This window comes from Ostrinia furnacalis, unplaced genomic scaffold, assembly GCF_004193835.3.
Source record: "Ostrinia furnacalis isolate ACB-3 unplaced genomic scaffold, ASM419383v2 OfSCF5054, whole genome shotgun sequence".
Classification (NCBI taxonomy): Eukaryota; Metazoa; Arthropoda; class Insecta; order Lepidoptera; family Crambidae; genus Ostrinia; species Ostrinia furnacalis.
In genome coordinates, this window is record NW_021135293.1 from 237,874 (window position 1) to 260,373 (window position 22,500).

The window sequence follows — 22,500 nt, forward strand, 5'->3', positions numbered from 1 at the left end:
CACCTTAGAAGAACGCGTGCCAATTGGTGCTGGGATCGTGGATCGGGATGCTCTAGCACTCTACTGGGTTATAGGGCATATGAGTACGTGTCCTTGAAGTATTGTCCCGGTTGGATTTATTTATCTGTGTTTTCTGATGTATAGGCCTTATTAGAACGTAGGCCTTATTTGTATCAAGTACCTTATTACACCCGCGGCTCATCCTTGCATCCGGCACAACACTACACGGCGAGTTTTATATGAAAACAAATTTGAGAACACTTTGGAGAATTTAGATCTTTTTTGTTGTACCTACTACACTTCCAAAAGTAAGGAAGCACCCTATTTGTTCTGAGCAATCTTAAGAACTAATGATTTAGATTAATTTAAAACATCGTGGCTTTCAAGGTCGAATGCACCTTGCGGATTATTATTACACCTGAGGCTCATCCTTGCATCCTTCACTGCACTACACGGCGAGCTTTATACGAAACCAGCAGGTTTGAGGACCTAGATCTTATGGGATATAATACTAGCAGAGTGTAAAACCACAAAAAATAAGTTAGACGCTCTATGAACATTGTGAGTACAATTTGAAAATTTTTTGCAGGTCTTTCAAAACTTTGCTTAAAATTACTAGGCGTTTTTAATTAAATGAAACACGTCAAATAGCTCCAACCTCCAAAATTAAAAAAAGAAAGCAAAACGACGTTGAATTATTTTTTCCTGGTTTTTAAAACTAAAGCACGACACACGGGCGGAATGTAAAAGTTAAGCGCAATATGGAGGTAATACCTCACAGGGAAGTTCCTTCGCTAATTCCACGAAAGTAGTACGGCCTGCGTATTGTCTAATTAAAGCAAGCTACACGCCGCCGCAAAAATATTCCCACGAAAATGGAATGAGTTTTAGTAAATAATACGCTTCCTCATTGTCAGGATCTGTATAATATTGTGACTCAGTTATTTTGAAAGATAAACTTATCTTTTTACATGCTGTTTTACTCTTGATTTATGATAAGAATAACCTGAAATTAAGTAAAGATTTACAAATTAAAAAAAAAGCGGAATTTGCACCTTTTTGATTTCTCTAAATAGCTATTTTCATAATATAGATAGACGTCTCACGTATTAAGGAAAATAATGGCATAATATACTGAATCTAATTATTCACTGAATCTACATCTCTTGCTTCACCAAAAATAATAGAATGTGTGAAACTAGAATAAAATTAATTAAAATCGGGCCGTCACCACTGCGATGCCAAACTGGCAGAGAAAGTCCACAGTTTAGAATTCGGAAAAATCTGCCGAAAATGGCGAAATTCAATTCCGCCGAAACTCATATCGGATAATCGGGCTCAGGCGAACGCGGGAATGCAATCTCGGCCGTCTAGATTTGTCAGTGTTGCGCACTCCGATAAAATTCAAAATCCGCTTCCATTTAAAAAAAGAAGTTTGGGACACTTTTTCTTGGCGGGAAAGTGAAGCGTCATGTTTAGTTTTTTTTTTCTATTATAGCCAGTGTCAAGCAATTAATATTGGTACCCACCTACTTGATTACATGAACAAACTACATTATCACTGGCTATTAACCGCATGAAGCGATAAATATTTAGCTAAACACTTTAAAAATAAAACAAATCTGCTAACATGACGTTTCACTTTCCCGCCAAAAACTCCGCTTCAGAATTCGAATATGGAATCCGCTTTCATTTGAAAAAAGGTTTCAAAGCAACGAGTTTTGTTGAGACTTTCGTGAACGAATCGCGTGTCGCATGAATATGTCGCCCACGTGAGGTTAACAGTCGCAGATCTATACCAAGCAGCTTTGATTGATTTTTACGAGGCCTGCCTTCTTTTCTTGTGATATGCCTACGTCCTACGTTGTTGAATATTTCTAAACATCGTCTAAGGGAGAAGAAAATTCTATAGCACAATAATATTATGTAGCATTTAAGTATTGCATATTGAGCCTAATTCAAATGTAGTTAAAATTCAATCTATAAATACTAAATAAAATACTAATTTATTTACATAATATGTTATTTATAATAAGAGCATTCTCATTGTAGACGGTAAAAAAAACATTACATACTACTTGTATGTTCTTGTTATACAAAGTAAGTTCTTTCTTTCTAAATATTTAAATAAGGGCTTTTTCCCAACTAAAACTCCACTCTTTCACGAGTCAGCGTCCATTTTATAGTTCCAATATTCCCAACAAAGCGGGGCTGTTTTTATCATATTTGATGAATGTAGAACCCTCTAATAACGTGTTGCCGCCTCGGGGGCCATTACAAAAGTTCCGGACGCATTTACGTCCTACAGCCGACAGCGGCACTCTGCCCGATGACAAACTGTGCTGCTCCTTTAAAGAACGTTACGTGCATAGAGCAGCCTTATCCAGCGTGATGTATAAAGTACACAAACGCATAATTTCGCATCCTATTCAAGTTTCCTTCTAACAGCTCTACTGGAATAGCTGTAATATACATAGAATAGCTGTACAGTAGGTACCTACGTAAGCACTGGCTTAAGTAAGTACCTACTGTATGTAATGTATTACGTAGGTGATGGATGAATTTTGTCACTTATTCCCAACTTGTTGATTTTAGTAAAGAATAACATCTATGATTAACACTTTCCTGGACAATGAACTGTTAGAGCAGTCATAACAATTAAACGTTTGTTGTGTCTGAGTTACTGTCCGGAAAAGTGTTAAGGTGGTTGCGCACCCGAAAAGGATTCAAGGACATCCAAGTCCTACAAAAGTAATTGAATGATTAGAAATTACAGTACCTATTTTTAATATTTAACAGTGCAATGTCTAAATTGACCATAAATAACGTAAACTTGCAGTTGTGAAATGATTTATACACTAACGATCTTGAAAATGCTAAATACCTTCATGCGCCGTCACCAGCTGGCTCTGGGCCACACGCGCGGGCGCAAAAAGCAATTTCCTACTTACACCACTTTGACAATCTTGCGGACAATTCTGTACCCCCAGTGAAAAGGGAGCTAAGTCGAAAATGGTGATTTTTGGGAAATCGCATTTGAAGTTAAAAAAAATTCTGCTTCGTCGCTATTAGAGATAACTGGGTGAAATATTTTTTAGGTGAAAGGTAATATTAGATATGATTAGGCAGTGTGCCAGTTTGGGAAATATAGCATGTGGTTTTTTCGTAATTAAATAAAAACCTAGTNCTCATTGTAGACAGTAAAAAAAACATTACATACTACTTGTATGTTCTTGTTATACAAAGTAAGTTCTTTCTTTCTAAATATTTAAATAAGGACTTTTTCCCAACTAAAACTCCATTCTTTTACGAGTCAGCGTCCATTTTATAGTTCCAATATTCCCAACAAAGCGGGGCTGTTTTTATCATATTTGATGAATGTAGAACCCTGTAATAACGTGTTGCCGCCTCGGGGGCCATTACAAAAGTTCCGGACGCATTTACGTCCTACAGCCGACAGCGGCACTCTGCTCGATGACAAACTGTGCTGCTCCTTTAGAGAAAGTTACATGCATAGAGCAGCCTTATCCAGCAAGATGTACAAAGTATACAAACGCATAATTTCGCATCCTATTCAAGTTTCCTTCTAACAGCTCTACTGGAATAGCTGTAATATACATAGAATAGCCGTACAGTAGGTACCTACGTAAGCACTGGCTTAAGTAAGTACCTACTGTATGTAATGTATTACGTAGGTGATGGATGAATTTTGTCACTTATTCCCAACTTGTTGATTTTAGTAAAGAATAACATCTATGATTAACACTTTCCTGGACAGTGAGCTGTTAGAGCAGTCATAACAATTAAACTTTTGTTGTGTCTGAGTTACTGTCCGGAAAAGTGTTAAGGTGGTTGCACCCGAAAAGGATTCAAGGACATCCAAGTCCTACAAAAGTAATTGAATGATTAGAATTATTACAGTGCCTATTTTTAATATTTAACAGTGCAGTATTTGACCAATGCGTGTTGCCAGTGATGGTATACGGATCTGAGACGTGGTCGCTTACTATGGGCCTCATAAAGATAGTGATAATGTGTGTGGAAATAAATAAATAAAAATAAAAATAAGAAGGCTCAAGGTCACCCAAAGGGCGATGGAGCGGGCTATGCTCGGAGTCTCCCTGCGTGATCAAATCAGAAATGAGGAGATCCGCAGGAGAACTAAAATCAAGTGGCAGTGGGCGGGGCACATAGCTCGTAGAGACGATGGCCGTTGGGGCAGGAAAGTTCTCGAGTGGCGACCACGGGCTGGAAGACGTAGCGTGGGCAGGCCTCCTACTAGGTGGACCGACAATCTGGTAAAGGTCGCGGGAAGAGCCTGGATGCGGGCAGCGCAGGACCGTTCATTGTGGAAAACCTTGGGGGAGGCCTTTGTCCAGCAGTGGACGTCATTTGGCTGAAACGAAGACGAACGAACAGTGCAATGTCTAAATTGACCATAAATAACGTGAACTTGCAAAAACGTGAAATGATTTATACACTAACGAAACGATCTTGAAAATGCTAAATACCTTCATGCGGCGTCACCAGCTGGCTCTGGGCCACACGCGCGGGCGCAAAAAGCAATTTCCTACTTCCACCACTTTGACAATCTTGCGGACAATTCACAGCGACGAATGTGTGTCGTAAACGAGCCTTGCCTTGATTTGGGGATGTGGCTGAAGTTTGTTTTTAAAAAGTATTTTATACTATGAATTTAGAAAGAAAGAAACATTTTTTTACGCGACATTTAAATAGACTAAAGAATTTAAAACTTATAATTTTTTTACGACGGTGCAGTGTGGCAAATAATTCATATTAACTAATGAATTATTATTTGCCACACTGCACAAAGGTACCAAAAATATATTTGAATAAAAACTCTTTCAGCATCACATTTTTTAATCACGACTATAACTCACCTTCTGAAGACATATCGTTCACAAATCAGCCTATTTTAAAGTCGGATAGTCATAAATCCAGCGCAAGAGCGCCGTGCCAACTCATTGATAAAGCGGCGCTCACACGGTGAACTGCACAGTGCAACCGCACCCTAATTTCTTTGGGATTATTCAGTGACTGTGAATTTAATGCTAGAAGATATGCTTTTACTGTCATCCTCCTACTTACGGCCGAATACTGAAACGCCATTTAAATATTTGACGGCTTCTCAAATAGTTAAGCAGCTCCTAAACTTACATTTCGCATACTCAAAACAATATCTGAGCAGTTCTCAATTTTTAAGCACCTCTCAAATTAAGTTGCACTCAAACGCCACTTAAATGAATTTTCGCATACTGAAACGCCATTCAACGCTAAGCATTACTCAAACAACTGTCAAATCGTCTTAAGCAGCTGTTAAATTTGAGAGTGCTTGCGCGGTATCTTAAATCCTATTCTTATACCTAAATCGACCTAAATAGTGGTAAATAATGTGTGTCATCGTTATCATTTCTTTCGAGCCTCGAGGAAATACCTAGATCTAATCGCAGGAACGCAATAAGGCTGAACGCTATTGAAAAATATTATTATAATGACATGCAATTCCGAGCGAGGTTCCGCGTCTCTAAAGAAACGGTGTTGTTTCTGGATTCATAATTTGGAAGCTCTTTGAAACCCCTCACCAAATGCCATACAACCAGTGGACCAAATACTTATTATAACCCTACTGTTCTACGCAACGGGAAGTTATGAACGTGTACTAGGTGATATCTTCCACATCTAACAGCCAACTGTGCATCGTATAGTGCACGAAGTAACAACCAAAATAGCTGCTATGAAATCGCTTTACATAAACATGCCTATTTCTGAGGATTAAGGGGACATCGCATAGCAGCATTTCCAAGAGTTGTTGATTTGTCAATTTGATGCTCTGTCAGTCAACAATGATAAATGTCAATTGTGGTTACGTTTCGGTCCACGATCGCCACTTAATAGATTTCAACAATAAAAAGTATCACCTTTAAAATTATTTTTTTAATTAAATAAAAATGCAAGCATTAATTTTTTTATATGATAAAACGAGATTTATATATAATAGAAACTAAAAATAAACTGTTCTATGTTAAGTTGATTGAGTATATTTCCATAAAAGACAATACATAACCAAACGATGCTGCGTGTAATGGATAAAAGACGTAAAGTTATCATTTGTGTAAATGAAAACATACTTTTTTTGGTAAATGTTGCCATTATGTAAACATTTGAGAGCTGCTTAGCTGATCACGGCTTCAAATCCGTTGAGTAGCGTTTGAGAATACCATTTAAAATTGAAGGATACTTAAATTTAGGAGCCCGTCAGCTGAGTGACAGATTTGAGTAGTGTTTCAGTATTCGGCCGTTAGTTACTTAACTCATTCTTCATATTTTATGCAGTTGGCCCAATAGTTTATCACCACAGTTTCTCAATGCATGCCCATCGGTTAAAACTGTCTCAATTATTTCAGAAAACTAACCACATGCTTACATAAGAATGATGACAATATCATCATAACCAATTTTAACACACACCTACTCAATTTTAAAATACATTTCAGACCATAAATAGGATGTCTTACCGTTCGTGAGCCTAGATTTTCCCAGAGATGATATACGCCGAACATTTGTGGAGAACTGCAGAGCGATTTTTCAAACTTATGACCTATCTATATCGCACGTGGATGCTGTTTTTATTGGTGCATCAAAGTTAAAAATATACTGGACAAAATAGCACCGAAATTCGCCTTATTTTTAGCGGCAAAGTACCTGTCAATAACTCAGACCAACTTCTAAAGCCGGCCCAAAGAAATCTCAGTCACAAATAAGCCTTAAAAAGTTGAATTCGCTCATAAATCCACGCCAGCTGATTCGGTTGATAAAGCGGAGCGCGCGGTGAGAGCGAACTGAGCGAAGTTTGCACAATGCAACCGCGCTCGGATCGAACGGGCGAAATTCGGGATTCGCGGGATTTATTACCAGATTAGATGTCGTTACAAGGCGAGATTCTAATTTTAAAAATGAATTTTAATATATCGTCATTTTGCACGTAGACTAGAACCATCTAGAATGTTGATAATGTACTTTGGGATCTCTCTGCCAACCTCTTATCTTCCTGCTCTCCTTTAACCTCTAAATCAATATAAGTTTATTCTATTTATTGATTTCATCGCGTAATTCAGGTGAGATAGCACTTAAAGTCAGTCATAAAAAAAAATTATAGCTGTGATTGTAAAAGAAAAGATTTTCAGAAGCTTAGGAAAATCAGCGTTACAACTTTATTATTAACCTTATTTCATTCGTTCGTTCGTTCGTTTCAGCCGAAAGACGTCCACTGCTGGACAAAGGCCTCCCCCAAGGATTTCTACAAAGATCGATCCTGTGCCGCTCGCATTATTTCCTTACTTTTTACAAATTTTGATAAAAAACACTTAAATTTTCTACAGCAAATAACAAACTGTTACAATAGGTTCGTACCTACAGTCAAATAAAAAGCCAGCCATCACAACAAGTCGTTAACATGATACATTTTGTGTTCCAAACGCGAAACTATACTTTTTGTCCACCACAGCTGGAGCTGATCGGGCTCGTTGTCCCGAACTATGATAAATCATGCAGCCAAAGGCACAGATTACCTAACAAAGGGTCAGCCCAATCGGTCCCTTACCCCAGTAATTAGCTGGTATGGACTATATTTCATCTCATCGTGTACAGTCAGCGTCATAGTTCGTAACACCCAGTGTCCAAAAATTTGACAACACAACCTTATTCCAATTGTAACAAATTCGTGTTGCGAACTTTTTGACTACTTTGGGTGTCACAACTATTTGGCGCTGACTGTACAACCCCGGAACACTTAAAAAGACCTTAAGTTAATTTACTAAGGTCTAAAATCGATCACCCAATTTGAGTCCTGCATCGAATCCGATGAGCGTTATAGCTCACGGTCCACTACCGTCCGGATTTATGAGACATTTATAAATTGTTTTGATTTATCAATATTCAATATTTTGGGTGATTAAACACTCAATAAATCCACGGAAATGGACTGAATCAAAGTGATCACCGGTGTGTTAATGGTTTGTTTACCATAAATTATTGTTTTTAATTTTCTATCAGTAACACATTACTATTAATAGCTGTTTACGCAATGACAAGATTGTATTATATTTATACAGTTATTGGGGAAGACTAAAAACAATGTATCATTTATTTATTTATCCTAGGTGGTAGAAAAGTGTTTTAGTTAAAGCGAACTTTCCACAATAAAAGCTTTTAATCGTTCTACCAAATGTAGTAGCCATACAAATAGTTTAACCACATCCTTTTACAAAACATTCTAAATTGAATCAAATATTATCATTGCGTTAACATTCATTTGTAAACAAAGACCATGTCCATCTAGTATTTGTTGATTTAATGCTTATTTATCCAGCTTTATACATCCTTTCATAGGAATGTTATTTAGTACGAATTGCGTTTATTAGCATTGCAAAACAGATTGTTTAAATTGTTATACTCCACACTATATCTTGGTGTCGAATTGTTGATCATTTTAAATCGTAATAAAATCCTATAGGTAATATCGGACGACATCACCCAGAACACCGAAACGTCACAAAATTTTGATATTTCAGTTGTACTTAGTCCTTTCAGAGCACTTATAGACGTCCCAATTAAAGCTTGCCATACAGTCCTAAGTGCCTATGTGGTTTTGTCAACCTTTTCATTATTACAGGAAACACCAATTACAAAAAAAAAAATATCTACTTAGTGCCAGTGTAGTGCACTATAAATCCATTAAGGCTGGGTTGCGCCATCTTACTTTAATTTTGACAAACGTCAAAAATCCGTCAAACTCCATACAAAAAGTACCGGTTATCATAATAGTTGCGGTCAAAAGTAAATGGTGAAACTAAGCCTAAGTCTCTCTCAGTTATACAAAATCATACTACATATTATTACTACAGCTTACTCTATCTATGGTATGGTCGTGTGCTCTCTGCTCAAACCTTTTTACATCCGTAAAATCAATCCATTGTTGGTCCCAAGAGGTCAGAACTAACTAGTACCTCGACAATGGACGTGAACAATGACCTTATCATTATCGGACACCTCAAAGGGCCTGCCAGGTCAATGGAGGCTTTATGTAATTAATAATAGAGACAAAAAGATGCCCTGATTGTTGGCTTTGATAGCTGATGATGTAGGTCCGAATATAGATTCGTAGGGCTTAATAGGTAGTACCAACTAAATAGGCAAGGGCATTGGCACTTCAAGCTTTTATACATATAAGGATTTTATGTAACCATGATAACTGTAAGTTTGTTACATTTCATAGTTTGAGACGCAAAGTCATAAAGCCTGTTTTACAAACGAAAACCCACCGTCAAAAATAACACCGTGGTATTTAGTTAGTTTTATAATGAAGCTTTGTATAAATAACTCGTATAAAATCAATTTTACAGATACTGTTTTATCAAAAGTTAGCTAGCTGTCTATTCAATAGTTATACTAATAACAAAGGATATAAAATTTTACTCTAAGCTAACATTATTATTATGACAGAAAGTTTGCGCGAGTTACGAATAAAAGTGATTGGGTATTTTACATTTGGTATCTTTTCAATCGAACCATAAAAACCAATACAGTATTCGCAGAATTGTGAAACGGCAACGCGGGTGTTATTTTATTACCTTTTACCTAAATTGAAATTCAACGCTACATTTTTATAGGTTAAATGCCATTAGTCGATATCTGAATAAATAATTTGCTATTTCATATCAATATTCGCTTCGTATTAAATATTAAAGCTACTTACAATGACTGGCACGAAGTAGCAGCGCGTATTATTTGAACAATAATATCGCAAGAATTGGGCCTCTTCCATTTCAAATATTTAACTTTCAGTTCAAGTACTAGGATTCTCCGCCAACGTCTCACGACGTGCGCGCTAAGCGCTGTTTCAAATCACTGATTGTAAATTCCGAACGCGGGTTAAATCATGTATTTTGAAATAGTGCCAGCCAAATGCTGATGCTTAGCTCGTACTGAGTGGCAAATTGGCAATCTCTCGACCACTCAACATCGTAGCAAGCTCCGAGCGAAACGCTTTTCGAATTCATTCAACTTTAGCTACTTCGGATTCGGATATTTCAATAAAGCAAGCGAGGAGAAGTGGAAACTCGAACGAGTTCAAAATCACAACCATCTCGATGTAAGTTTTGACAGACTTCGCTGCTGTTGAATAACATCAGAAACAGAATATACGCTCCTTTTCGTAGCTGCTCTACTACGATTTTCGTAGCTGCTCTACTACCATTTTCGTAGCAATGTTACGAAATGCTACAGCGTTACGGCGTAGATCCGAGCAGTTATGATTCGAATTCGGAAGTTGTTAGAAGTACTTGAATACGTTAAACATGGAGGACAAAAGGATGAAGGGACCGTATTAATTCCTTATGAAAGGTTCAGCAAAGGGATGAATATGAATAGGTTGAAGGATCGATGCCATCGAAGTTATTTAAAAGTTACAAATGTTTAACTTCATACTTTTCTTATTCGGTCAAAACTCAAAACATTTCATAACAAGTAGTGTTTCTACATAAGTGTTTTATAAAAAGCATTCATGTGTTTGTGTTGCTTCAGAATGTAAGAACGTTACTATCAAATAGAACTTTTTATCTACTTAGTTATTAATTTTACCCAGTCTATAACTTTAAGGTGGCAAAAAACGAAGCAGAACCAGCTTAACGATATTTTCTTCGGAATTAATTGCGAACGGTACATTGCCCAGACACCGTCATCCATTTCACACACTCTTCTACTTTTTACTCTGAATTTTTCACACGGCAGCAGATGGATAAGACGGTGAAATAGCGTCATAAAAAGTCCTTGGTAGATTAAACCTTTTGTAGAAATTAAGTTTATAGTTCTTACTAATATTCTCCCAGAGCTTGGCTCCGTTTTAATGATCTCGTTAGCGACACGATTCTCTTTATATCTATAAAAACTATTCCACAAACGTAACACGTTCTCTTGAGATATATTTTAGTTTAATTGCGAAAATGTGGCACTTTTCTTTTTCTACTAATTTTCTAGCTCACGAAATAAAATACAGATCTAATCTAGTATTCCTTACATTGTCAACATTCCACCAGCTCGCACTAAACGTTTCGATGCCTCTTTTATAATGCGAACAGCTAGGGACTGGAACTCGCTGCCTGCTTCTGTCTTTCCTGAACACTAATCTGGGCCTTTTCAAGGCGAGAGTGAATAAGCACTTGCAGGGCAGATATGCACCATCTTAGACTGCATCTCACTTAACATCAGGTGCGATTGCGGTCAAATAGGTACCTGCCTTGTCTTGCATAAAAAAAATCTTTTTTATGCAGCACAAAGTAGATATTTGACTGCAATTGCACCTGATGTTAAGTGAGATGCAATCAGTCAGACTATTGATGTTAATCGCTTACTCCGTGCCAGCGAAAAACTGCCTATAACTACAAAGGTGTTCTCTTCTCTTACATAATCATCATCATTCTACTCGCTGAGCCAAGGAGCATTTGTTCAACAAGTGGTTGTACCAGAATCCTGAACCCTTATCGGATTGTTACGGCGCAGTAATACCATAATGAACCAATCCAAATAAGTACTTGTAATACAATAATAACGTACTTGTTGTTTTGAATTTTGGTAGTAACTCAAGAGAATTTAATCTGTATTTATAGCGGAATTGAAACATGATAGTTTTTAACCGACTCAAAAAAGGAGGAGGTTATATGTTCGGCTGTATGTATGTTTTTTTTTTCTATGTTGTTCACCGATTACTCCGTCAATTGTGGACCGATTTTCAAAATTCTTTTTTTGTTCGATAGGGTACACTTCTAAGGTGGTCCCATTGTCACCAAGTCAGGATCAGATGATGGGATCCTAGGGAAATCGAGGGCAACCCTCAAATTTTATAGGCACGTATATCGTTTTCAAACGTTCTCTTAAGTTATTCAAGTATTTGCTTCTGAAAATCATAATCTCATATTGATGAGCTGATGATAGAAGTAAAACTCCTTAATGCTTAGGATTTGGAGGATGATTCTTTTAATTTTATACATAAGTATAGTTTCTAAAGTTATTCAAGTGTTTGCATCAGATAGTCATCATCTCATCTTGATGAACTGGTCATGGTACGTACAACTCCTTAACGCTTAGGAGTTGGAGGATAATTCTTTAAATAATATAGGTACAAATAGACCAACAGTTGTATTCTTTTATGTTTTTAAGGTGGGTTGACGGTTTAAGGTCTTTTTAGGTTGCCGATATGGTAACCTGTATTTTGTAGGGATTATTATTTTACACTTGACATGAAGAATATAGTCTCAATGTACGGCCTACATTCAGTGGTAACATCAAGGTAATAATAAGTAACTAAAAAGTAAGAAATAAGTTAATTTTTATAAAAAAAAAAACCGACTCCAAAAAACATACACTAAAAAGTAGAAAAATAATTACTAATCTTATTTATTAGGACGAATTAATATTTATGTATACCATGATTGATACTTTTGGAGTCGGTGCAGGCAAACTTCACATGTTTCATAATCTTGGCACCGACTCCAAAAGTATCAATCATGGTATACATAAATATTAATTCGTCCTAATAAATAAGATTAGTAATTATTTTTCTACTTTTTAGTCTATGTTTTTTGGAGTCGGTTTTATTTTTTTTTATGTTACATCAGTTTATTGGTGCCTTCGTTCGTTCGTTTCAGCCCAATGACGTCCACTGCTGGACAAAGGCTTCCCCCAAGGATTTCCATAACGATTGGTCCTGCGCTGCCCGCATCCAGGTAGGTACTTCCCGCGACCGTCGAATCGTCGGTCCTCCTAGTGGGAGGCCTGTCCACACTACTGGCGCATTCAATTGTGCCGAAATATCTAACACTCACGCATTCTTATGTTAGACAAGCTAAGTTATTTAATCCAAACAAATGGATAATGTTTTAAATTCAAATTCTCAATGGTAAAAAGCCCATGGTGTCTGCGATAGGCAAATCACCGGTCCCATAGCGACAGAATGGTTTCGTTAACGCGACCTTCGGCGGCGACAAATCGTCAGCAATTGGACTTAAGACTAATTGCCGTCCGACGGTGGCATTCCGTTCGGTGCCATTAGAGGTGATAACGAGTAATTTATGGCACTCCAGGGTTCACAACTTAGGTTTTCGACTTCTTGTTCTATTACAATATGATGTTGGTAGGTTACGAGTATATGAGATAGGTACCTACTCGTATGCTCAGCGTCGTGATGGAAAGTCATAATCGTAATCCATTTGACTCTATCGGTTACGTTTTGCAAACCTAAACTACTGAACAATTCGTTATAAAGGTATAGACATAATATGCTAGCTAGTTTGTTATAATTCATTTCATAAATCCGCATCGCAATAAGAACTTAATTTCCTGACCGGCCAAGTCTTGACACAAAATGACACAAAAAGTAAATACCCACAGTGTGATGGAAACTAAAGCGAGAGGGCTTTTGTAAACTTCTAAAGCCTGGTCTGTGAGTCTAGAATTTTGTCCAATGACCCCAAGCTACCCATCCTTATCGCTCGCGCGTAATTATATTGCTGCCGCGTGCTCACAGACGACTATAGAAACGAACACTATTCACGCCACATTCGGAATATAAAGTGTCCCAAAAAGTTAAACTTTTACTAACAGCTCATTATTTTTAAACTTCCGTCCGAATTGGCAGCCCTGCTCAAAGCGGGGTTTACTGACGTAGAGGCCTTTTAATGATCGTCAGCTTCCGCTTTGTACTGCACAATTTTATCGGCGATTTTATTAGTTTTACAAATTGGGAAAACCGGTAGAGTTGAGCTGCATTTGATATGCTCGTAATGTATTGCAGATAAATGGACTGTAACAAATTTCACAAACGGAATGAAAAATATTTTATTAGTGTCGTTGAAATACCATGCCTCTGTATTTAGTATTTGTACAACGGTTAAGTAGAATTGGTTATCTTTTCATTTTGATATTGGTTAATAATGTAAGGTAATATTGATGAAACAGCATCAACAGCTATCGCCTCCCCATCGTAACATTCAAATAACGAGTTTCTAAAATGCTAAAGAACTGATTATTTCGAGATAAGTAACTGTACGTAACCTTTAAGCCGTTTCTTTGATCTCCAAGATCAAGGAGTCTTATTATTCGTTAGCTTTTGTCCTGTTACTCGAGAAATGTTCTCCATTACTCCGTTTAAAGATCGACTAAAAAGCCGATTGCGTGTTTGGACATGTTGTCTCTGTTGAATGTTGTAAGTAAAAAATGTTTAAACTACGCAATATTGTTAAACATATCAATTGATACTGTTAAATAAGATACTGTTTTTAAAAACTGAAACAAACCAGGTAGAAACATAAATTCATTGAGTAGGGACGTCCTGGAAAATAAAGTCCCCGGAAAGCCGGGGATAAATACTAAATTAAATTATACTCAAAATTATTAAAGGTCTTCCCTTAGGATTTGGTTCCGATTAAAACGGGTATTTAAAAGGACGGGGCCCTCATGGTAATCACGCATGTAATGAACGTTTAAATGCTTCGTTATGATAAATTTAATTAGCTTTGGAATAAATACTTATGAGTTATTACACAAAAATTTTCTACCGGTCGTGGTAAAAATGAAATTTGTGGTTCATAAGTTAATGACTTAATTCAGCTACTACGACCAAAGTAGGCTTCAGTTAAATAAAAGCAGCTTTCAATTGTAGCGTGATCGCCAGATATTGAAAATCAAAAGTGACTGCAATATGTCAAAATACAGGCTTAGAATGGTTGAAGCACCAGCCGAAGTGTCAAACGTCATTGATATTCATGACCAACGCGTGCGGGACGTGGGTAGGCAGCTGACGCGATGATATCGCCCGTGATTACCGTCGAAGTTGCCTGAACAGCGCACACTTGTTATAGCGTTATTACCATAACGAGCGGCAAACGAATCTTGCTGGGTTGTGTCGTGTTCTGCTTTGGGAAAGTGATTTAGAATTTTTATCTTGTTCTTCTTCTTTTACCGTGTCGACAACAAACCTACACAGTGTTAGCCTAAAACTCCGCTACAAGAGTGGCGTTGTCAGCAGCATCCTCCTGCGTGCAGTTGCTCGGGCACTTAGGCCACGACATCATGTGCTTCATAGAGTTAATGAGACATTTTTATTGCAAAGTGAGTCTTTTACTTACTTATGTTGTTGTCGACTGTCTCGTACCTATACCTAGTCAGCATTTATAAACTTAGGCTAGATATAAAATCAAATGAACTGCCTTTGTAATAATCAACAATAATGTTGCATTTTGCAGTCAAAGTTATCTAAAAACTTTAGCCTGTACAGCTCACATGGTACACGCTGTCAAGGGTAAAGAAACGCTGCTGCAGGGCACAGAATATAATGCATCTGAAATAATGAGATTAAAAATTATTTTCCTTTATACTGTAACCCTAGAATCTGTTCTTTATTTTTACAGTTTCCATACGTATGTTATTGCCTAGGCTACAAGCAAATCACGGCACGAGCCTCCGACGAAACCCAATATTCCCGGCCCACGTTTACTGTAAATAACAAACGTCGAATATGAAACCTGAAATCTCGTCCCTATAAAGATAAAGGCACGCCGCATAAACGAAACAAACAAATCCTTTGCCTATCGAACGGTTACTTGTGAATTCACCTGGTATTCCTTCGTCCAGAGCAGGGTTTCTCAAAGTGGGGTACGCAGACCCCTAGGGGTTCGATATTCGACGGTAGGGGGTTCGCGAAAAGTTTTACGTAATGGTTCCAGCTTATAATTGACTTTTTGAGAAGTGAAAAGGGGGGACCCAATTAGCTAGTTAAAGGGTTCGCTATCACCTGAAACTAACAGGGGTTCGTGGAACCGAAAGTTTGAGAAACACTGGTCCAAAGGCAGGGGCGCGTAGCTGCCGCATTGCGTCTCATTATTGGGGAGTAGTGTCTCGGTGAGAAGAGACAATTGCGGCAAACAACGGCCAGGTGTCGCCAACTTTTTAGTAGTGCACACCTTTGGGCCGGCAATATAACTTTGTCAATTTGGCCAGATATACAACTTAATTTACGTAGTGGCTCAAATTGTTGTTTGTCTGTGAAGCTGAGTATCTAATGTTGCGGCTAATTTACTGATTAAAAGCTTAGCTTCTCCGCTAAAAAGAATATAGAACCCCTTCGAAATGATCAAACTCTACAATAAAATCGGCAACAAAAACAACTAAACTAATTACGTGGGAATCGAACTCTAGAACACTGTCAGTAGAGTTCAACCCTCTCTGCACTAGACTAAAACGTACGGCAAACTAATTTATTTCACATTGAGATCTTAATTAGATTCTCGCTCTCTCTCTCCAGGAATTCGTCGCGACAATCTAGATTTCGGCGATACAAACTTTGTACTGTTATGATTCGTCTGTTGTGCTGGCTCGTGACTGGCGTATTCATGAGCAATTGTTTCTAGTTGTCAAGTCGGAACACGGTGAAGATTTACTTTGTAGACTGAATTAGTTTTTGTGTGATATTGTAACTCTAATCTCGACACGTGTTGTTTGTAAAATTGGATTGAAAATGCAAGCTATAACTAGAGCCTGGTCAAATTAAGTAACTTCAAGACAGTTTTAAAGTAACATTTAATTTCGGAATCGCTTCAGGGGTGAAATAACTACGAGTACCTACAGAAAATACCGGAGCTAACTACATTTGTAATTTTGTCTAGCTAGGGGTAGGAGAGTGGCTTGAAAGTTTGCTTCTACAAAGCAAAGTGTTCACAGTTTTTAATCCTTGCGCTTTAAAGCCTCGGTAAACACTATGACTATTCGTCATACCTAAGATAAAGCCAGCTCGCCATTTTTAGGGTTCCGTAGTCCTGACAAGGAATCCTTATAGTTTCGTCATGTCCGTCTGTCTATACTGCGCGTGGTACGACACGCACCTGGCAATTTTTTTTTAAGAATATTCGCCACGAATTCGAATATTGTGTTACGAGTGAGCTCACCACAATAGTCAAGCGGTATTTGTTGTCATTTGTTTTCTCAACGCACCTTTTCCCTCTTTCCAGATTCCGAACTCGAGGAGTTGGGTGAGCAGCTGCCCCGGTACCGGCCGGACTCGATCGCAGCCCTGCGGCGAGCCACCCGGTTCACGGAGCCCGAGCTGAAGCGCCTCTACAGGGGCTTCAAGGCAGAGTGCCCCACTGGAGTCGTGAAGGAAGACACCTTCAAAGTCATATACTCACAGTTCTTCCCGCAAGGAGGTAAGTCTGCTTTGCAGAGATAGGGTCTGGATTCCTAAAGAATCTTCTGTTTGACGGTTCATGAACTAAAACAATTTTTAACTAAAAGGTGTGTGCCACACTGGCCTGTTAAAGTGGGTGTGAAGCTGAATGACCTTGGCAGTTGAAAAATACAGAATTCTTTACTCAATGAGGTAAGTAATTAACTGAGATCTTACGTGCAAATCCAAACTTGAATCCCATAAGTTTCTGAACTTGGGTTCAATCAATAGTTTCTGGACTAGGGTTCAATAAGGCCCCTCATTGAACCAGATTGGAGAAGAAAGTAATTTTTAAAATAAGAAACAAATTATATCCACCAGTCTTCATGAAGCAGTAGTTCAGCAAGGAGGTAAGTCTAAAAAGAAAATCCGTTTAAAGAGATCTTAAAACATAAATCATGCATAAATGGAAAGATCCGAGAGTATTGAAGATAACCTTCTTCAAAATCATTTTATTTTCTTACTATTATTTACTGTAAGGTGGTAAGTTTCAAAACAAATTTTCTTCTCATGATAAAGGTATCTACGCAGTTTCGTAAAAATCATTTCAAAAGAGTGATGACTTTGAATGACGATCTGTAAATTATCTTCCAAATACAATTCAGGAGTAAGCACCAAGCTTCAATTCAACGTGCGCTATTTGTCACGGCATAAAGGAGCGGGAAAATTTGCTTGACGCAAATTGAAGTCCTAAAGATGCTAACTTAGATATTACCGAAATTGCCCGTTTGTAACGAGCACACATTTGATTCCAACCCAGCTGATGGCCGGGACAATGGCCCTGTGAATAATGTAGCCCGAACAAACTCGAGGATCCATCTCTTGACAGTTGTATAATAAATGACAAAGATAACGAGTTTTCACTTTTTCAAATCATTAGTCATATGACTTCAAGTTGACTGGAAAACTTTTAATGAAGAAAACTAAGCTCTATAATTAGTTAATGGTAAATTCTAACATTAACTTTAAATAAATACCTACATTTTTATGTAAAAAATGAATAATGTAATTATGCGTAAAAGATCATATTTTTTTGTCCTACCTTAATAAAATATGGTAAACAAAATATTCTCGTTACCACGGGAAAAGCCGAGTATAATTTTAAATTCAGTCGTTAGCTTCAAATTCTGGGCACTCTAAAATTAATATTCCTATCAAAGTCAAAGCTTTTATTCTGTACTTAGGCCTTTTCCAGGGCGCTTTGCCCTACCACCTGCCTTTCTCTTATTTTCGGTCAGTTTGAGTCACATACATATTTTCAGTATTTATTTACCTGTGTCTTTTTAAACTTCCTGAAAATTCCTTGATACAAGCGCTCTACGCGCTTATAAGGGACACCGGATAACCCAATTCTACTTATTGGATTTTGAAAAATAAATAATTAAAAGTAAAATGTGTCATTTATTTACCTTGTGTAACGACGGCGAGTAGAACATCGAAGGCGACGCAGTATCACAAGTAAGTCTAGATTGTAAGTCGTTCTTTCCTTGTAACTTACTGTTTGCAGGTTCGAATCCTGCCAGGACCAAAGTAGTATGTGTGGTGTAGGTACATTATGGAATATTTACTCGTACCTGTCGGAGTATTTATTCGGTAGTTGATTGTTACTCAGTATTTGATAACTATATCGTTTCAGAATTTTTGCATAAAGAATCACGCCAAAAGTTTAATTTGCACTTACACTCAAATAAGTTTTAATAACTATCATTTAGGTAAGTATAACGTTCTTAAAAGATAAGTGTTTGATAATATTACAGTAAATTCTCCGAATAAAATATAATATAAACTCTGTATTTTCCGTAAAACTTTCCTGCTAAACCTGCCATTACTATTGTAAACACGTTCCAAAAGAAAGCAGCGCTCAACAACTTCACTTAAACGTACCAAGACAAGGTAGAGTCAAAATATCGCCTGCACGAGGAATGTTAATAAAAGACACCGACCGTACTAAAGGAATAAAATGGGGACATGAAAAACGCATCACATAATCATATAAACCCATCAAGTTGAGTGGTCGGGCACGGGACACCAATAGGTTACTGCTTTACATTCGGCCAAGCTGTCCAATAGCCTTACCCTTGCATTTTACTACAATAATCATTTCTCCTACGCATGTAATAAAGTCTAATTTAAGAAAACACTTGGCAGACTATTTCGGGACTTAAATTATTGTCCTTGGGTGAATCGTAAATGATCAGTAACAAAACAGCACTGGCAAGTGAAAAAGGGGAAATTCTCACTTTTGTATGTAGGTATACAGAAAGAAAAACTATATCTGGATGTACTGAAATGGGTGGAAGCGCTGCCAAAACTATTAGTGCAAGGCCTGCCGCAGTAGTATAAATCCACGCCGTTATTTTGAATATTGATTAACAGGAAATAGCGCAATTCTAATGTTCAAAAAAAGGTATAAATATTCAAATAAAGTGATAAAAAATATCCACTGTGATCGATACTGCCATAAATGTAGGCTTTTATGCCTGAAGAGATGCTGTAAAAGCATTGCCGGTGTTTTCGTGACACGGAAATGGTAATGGATCAGCTGCTATTAAAGCATCCACCGTTGAAAGCCGATTTACTTAAAAGCAGCAAGATTTTGTAAATACTGCTCAATAGGTATACGAGTGGAGTTAATCGCTGGGATGTGAAAATAATACCACGTAGATATCGAGGTAAAGGTACAACTTTTGGAATGTGAGGTTTATTGTAGGCATTCCATCATTGCTTACTTCGAACTCTATGAAGAAGCATGAAAGTTGAGAAAGAGGAACTTATAATAATACTTTTACGAAATAATTTATAATATTAGATCTGGCTACTTAATTTGGAGTTGCACTGATCTATAAGAAGTTCCGTTCATACTTGTACATCCTACATTTTGCAGAACGGATAAGGAAGACAGATTTTTATAAGGATCTCATGTTCAACAAAATTCAACCATGGTTGTCCTACGTAAAGTAGCGCACGTTTGCGCATCATAGAGCTTTTCTTGATTGCTATTGAATACAAAAACATTTTTTCCATCTGTAGATTAGTTTCCAAAACCTGCCCATAGCCCAGTCCGCCGAACGCACCGCAATCGACCGCAAATTGCCTCCCAAATTCAAATAGAAACGAACGTTGATGAAGGCAATTTGAATGAATGCAAAGAGAACCGTTAACGAAGCCACAGAATAAAAACTAAATTGACTCCCTAAAGTCCTACATAAGCGTTTATCGGCGTTGAATGGGTATCGAGTTTCCCGTTTCTAGACCTTATTGAAACGCTTCATTCAATGGCCAATTAAAACCAGTTTCTAAAGGTTTAGTACAGTTGTATTACCTAGTTGAATACCTACGCTGAATAGAATTACCTAAGTACCGACTCAAATTCCGTCAATATTTTTTGTGAACTTATAGGGCTGGTTTTTTTACCTTATGAAAAATCCCCCCCAAAAGGCTCGGCCTTTGACAGAGGATTAAGTTATGACCATTTGAAAAGGTTTTTAGTGACATAGCGACTGAAGGAACCCTAAAAAATTTAAAAGCGCACGTCGCTAAATCTATGGACATATCACATAACTTACCTACTATAACGCCATGTGTATAAACCATGTGACGAGTGCAATTGCTCATGAGTGAGTACTATCATCATCGTATCATCGGTTGCCCAATATGATTCTGTGGCTCGACTTTCACCTGGCGCGGCAACCAAATAAAAAAACCTAACAAAAGCCGGACAATAATAATGAGAAAAGAAAAGTTTACCAGAAGTCAAAGTGTAAAATACACTATTAATAATTGTTACTTAAATATTATTCCTTTTACTTTTATTATTATTTTTATCTCACACCCTTTTGCCAATTAGAAACAAATGCGTAAAATGAAAACCATTACAAAACGCCAATTTCAGTATCAATACCGGCCTAATCCATGAGTCGAGTCACGTTTCGAATTTAAATTCGAACAATAAATAGGGGTTTGGTGGCCATTACTCGCAACTGCCCTAACGTGGCTACTGGTCGACTTGATCACAAATACCTAGTACAAATGACAGTAATTTGGAATTTTCATTGAACGTGATATCCTACCGTACCTATTGAGACCTTCACAACGTTTATAGCTAAAACAAGACACGTGAAAATTGAACCCAGAGCCCCGATTACGGTAATTTTTAACGTCAACAATCCAGACACGCTTCTCGATTCTGCGATACGATTGGTCGTTCAACAGCGTACGTCAGCTGATTTGACCAATCGTATCGCAGAATCAGAAACGCGTCTGGATTGTAGACGTTATAAAAGTTACCGTAATCGGGGCTCAGACCGTTAGGTTATTAAATTAGGTACCGTTATTAATTTATTTTTGGATTTTGTTTTTAAATCTCTCTCACACTTTTCTTTGCCTAGCTAAGTATGTAGGTTTAATTTCTCAAAACAGAAAATCTTACAAGGAGCGAAACGAAATTCAAATGTTTAACGTTCTTTGATCATAAAAATCCGGCCAAGTGTAAGTTAGACTCGGCCACCGAAAGTTCCGTACAAACAAATAGGTAATGTAAATAGTTAGTTCCTGAAATTAAGATTTTTGAGCAAAAAAGCGGCAAAAAATATTGTTTCATAAATTAACCATGGGATAGTTTTAGCGAGCCCCACTTAAATATTTATTTTATTCTGTTTTTAGCATTTTTTGTTACAGCGGCAACAGAAAGATACATCATCTGTTACAATACAACTGTCTAGCTATCACAGTTCATGATATTCATTCATGATACAGCCTGGTAACAGAAAGATATGCGGAGTCTCAGTAACAGGGTACGGAACTCTAAAAACGCGAAGCAGCGTTGTGGGTTTGTTGTTTCCTTAAAATTTATCTTAATAAACTCACTGAGACTGTAAAGTGAGCAAACTAACGGTATTTAAAGACCGTTGTGATATTTTTCTTCAATAAAATTTAACTTATCTAACCTTATCTAACGCTTCAAGAATAAACTTACTTAGTTCATCAATCGTGTGAATATGACCAGCGAAGTCAAGGAAATTAATAATTAAATGTTAAAGGTATCTCTTCCAAGCATTTAAACTTTTCTAGCTCCAAACAAGAAGATGTATTGCTCCTACTTTGATAAACTAAGATTTTTAACCGTGTCTAAGACTCAACAAAATAATTTATCAAGTTTCATCAAAATAACAACAATAAGCGATCATCGTCAATAAGGTACAACACTA

General features: G+C 37.3%; 1 protein-coding gene across 2 annotated transcripts in view; it reads left to right on the top strand.

The window, feature by feature from the left end:
* The window catches only part of LOC114360485 (Kv channel-interacting protein 4), a 120,870-nt gene that overhangs the window by 89,752 nt on the left and 8,618 nt on the right, over positions 1–22,500 (top strand). For both annotated transcript variants that reach the window (XM_028315207.1, XM_028315208.1), the window contains one exon: positions 17,079–17,273. In XM_028315207.1, coding sequence (XP_028171008.1) covers positions 17,079–17,273 — 195 coding nt within the window. The remainder of the gene's footprint in view (positions 1–17,078; positions 17,274–22,500) is intronic.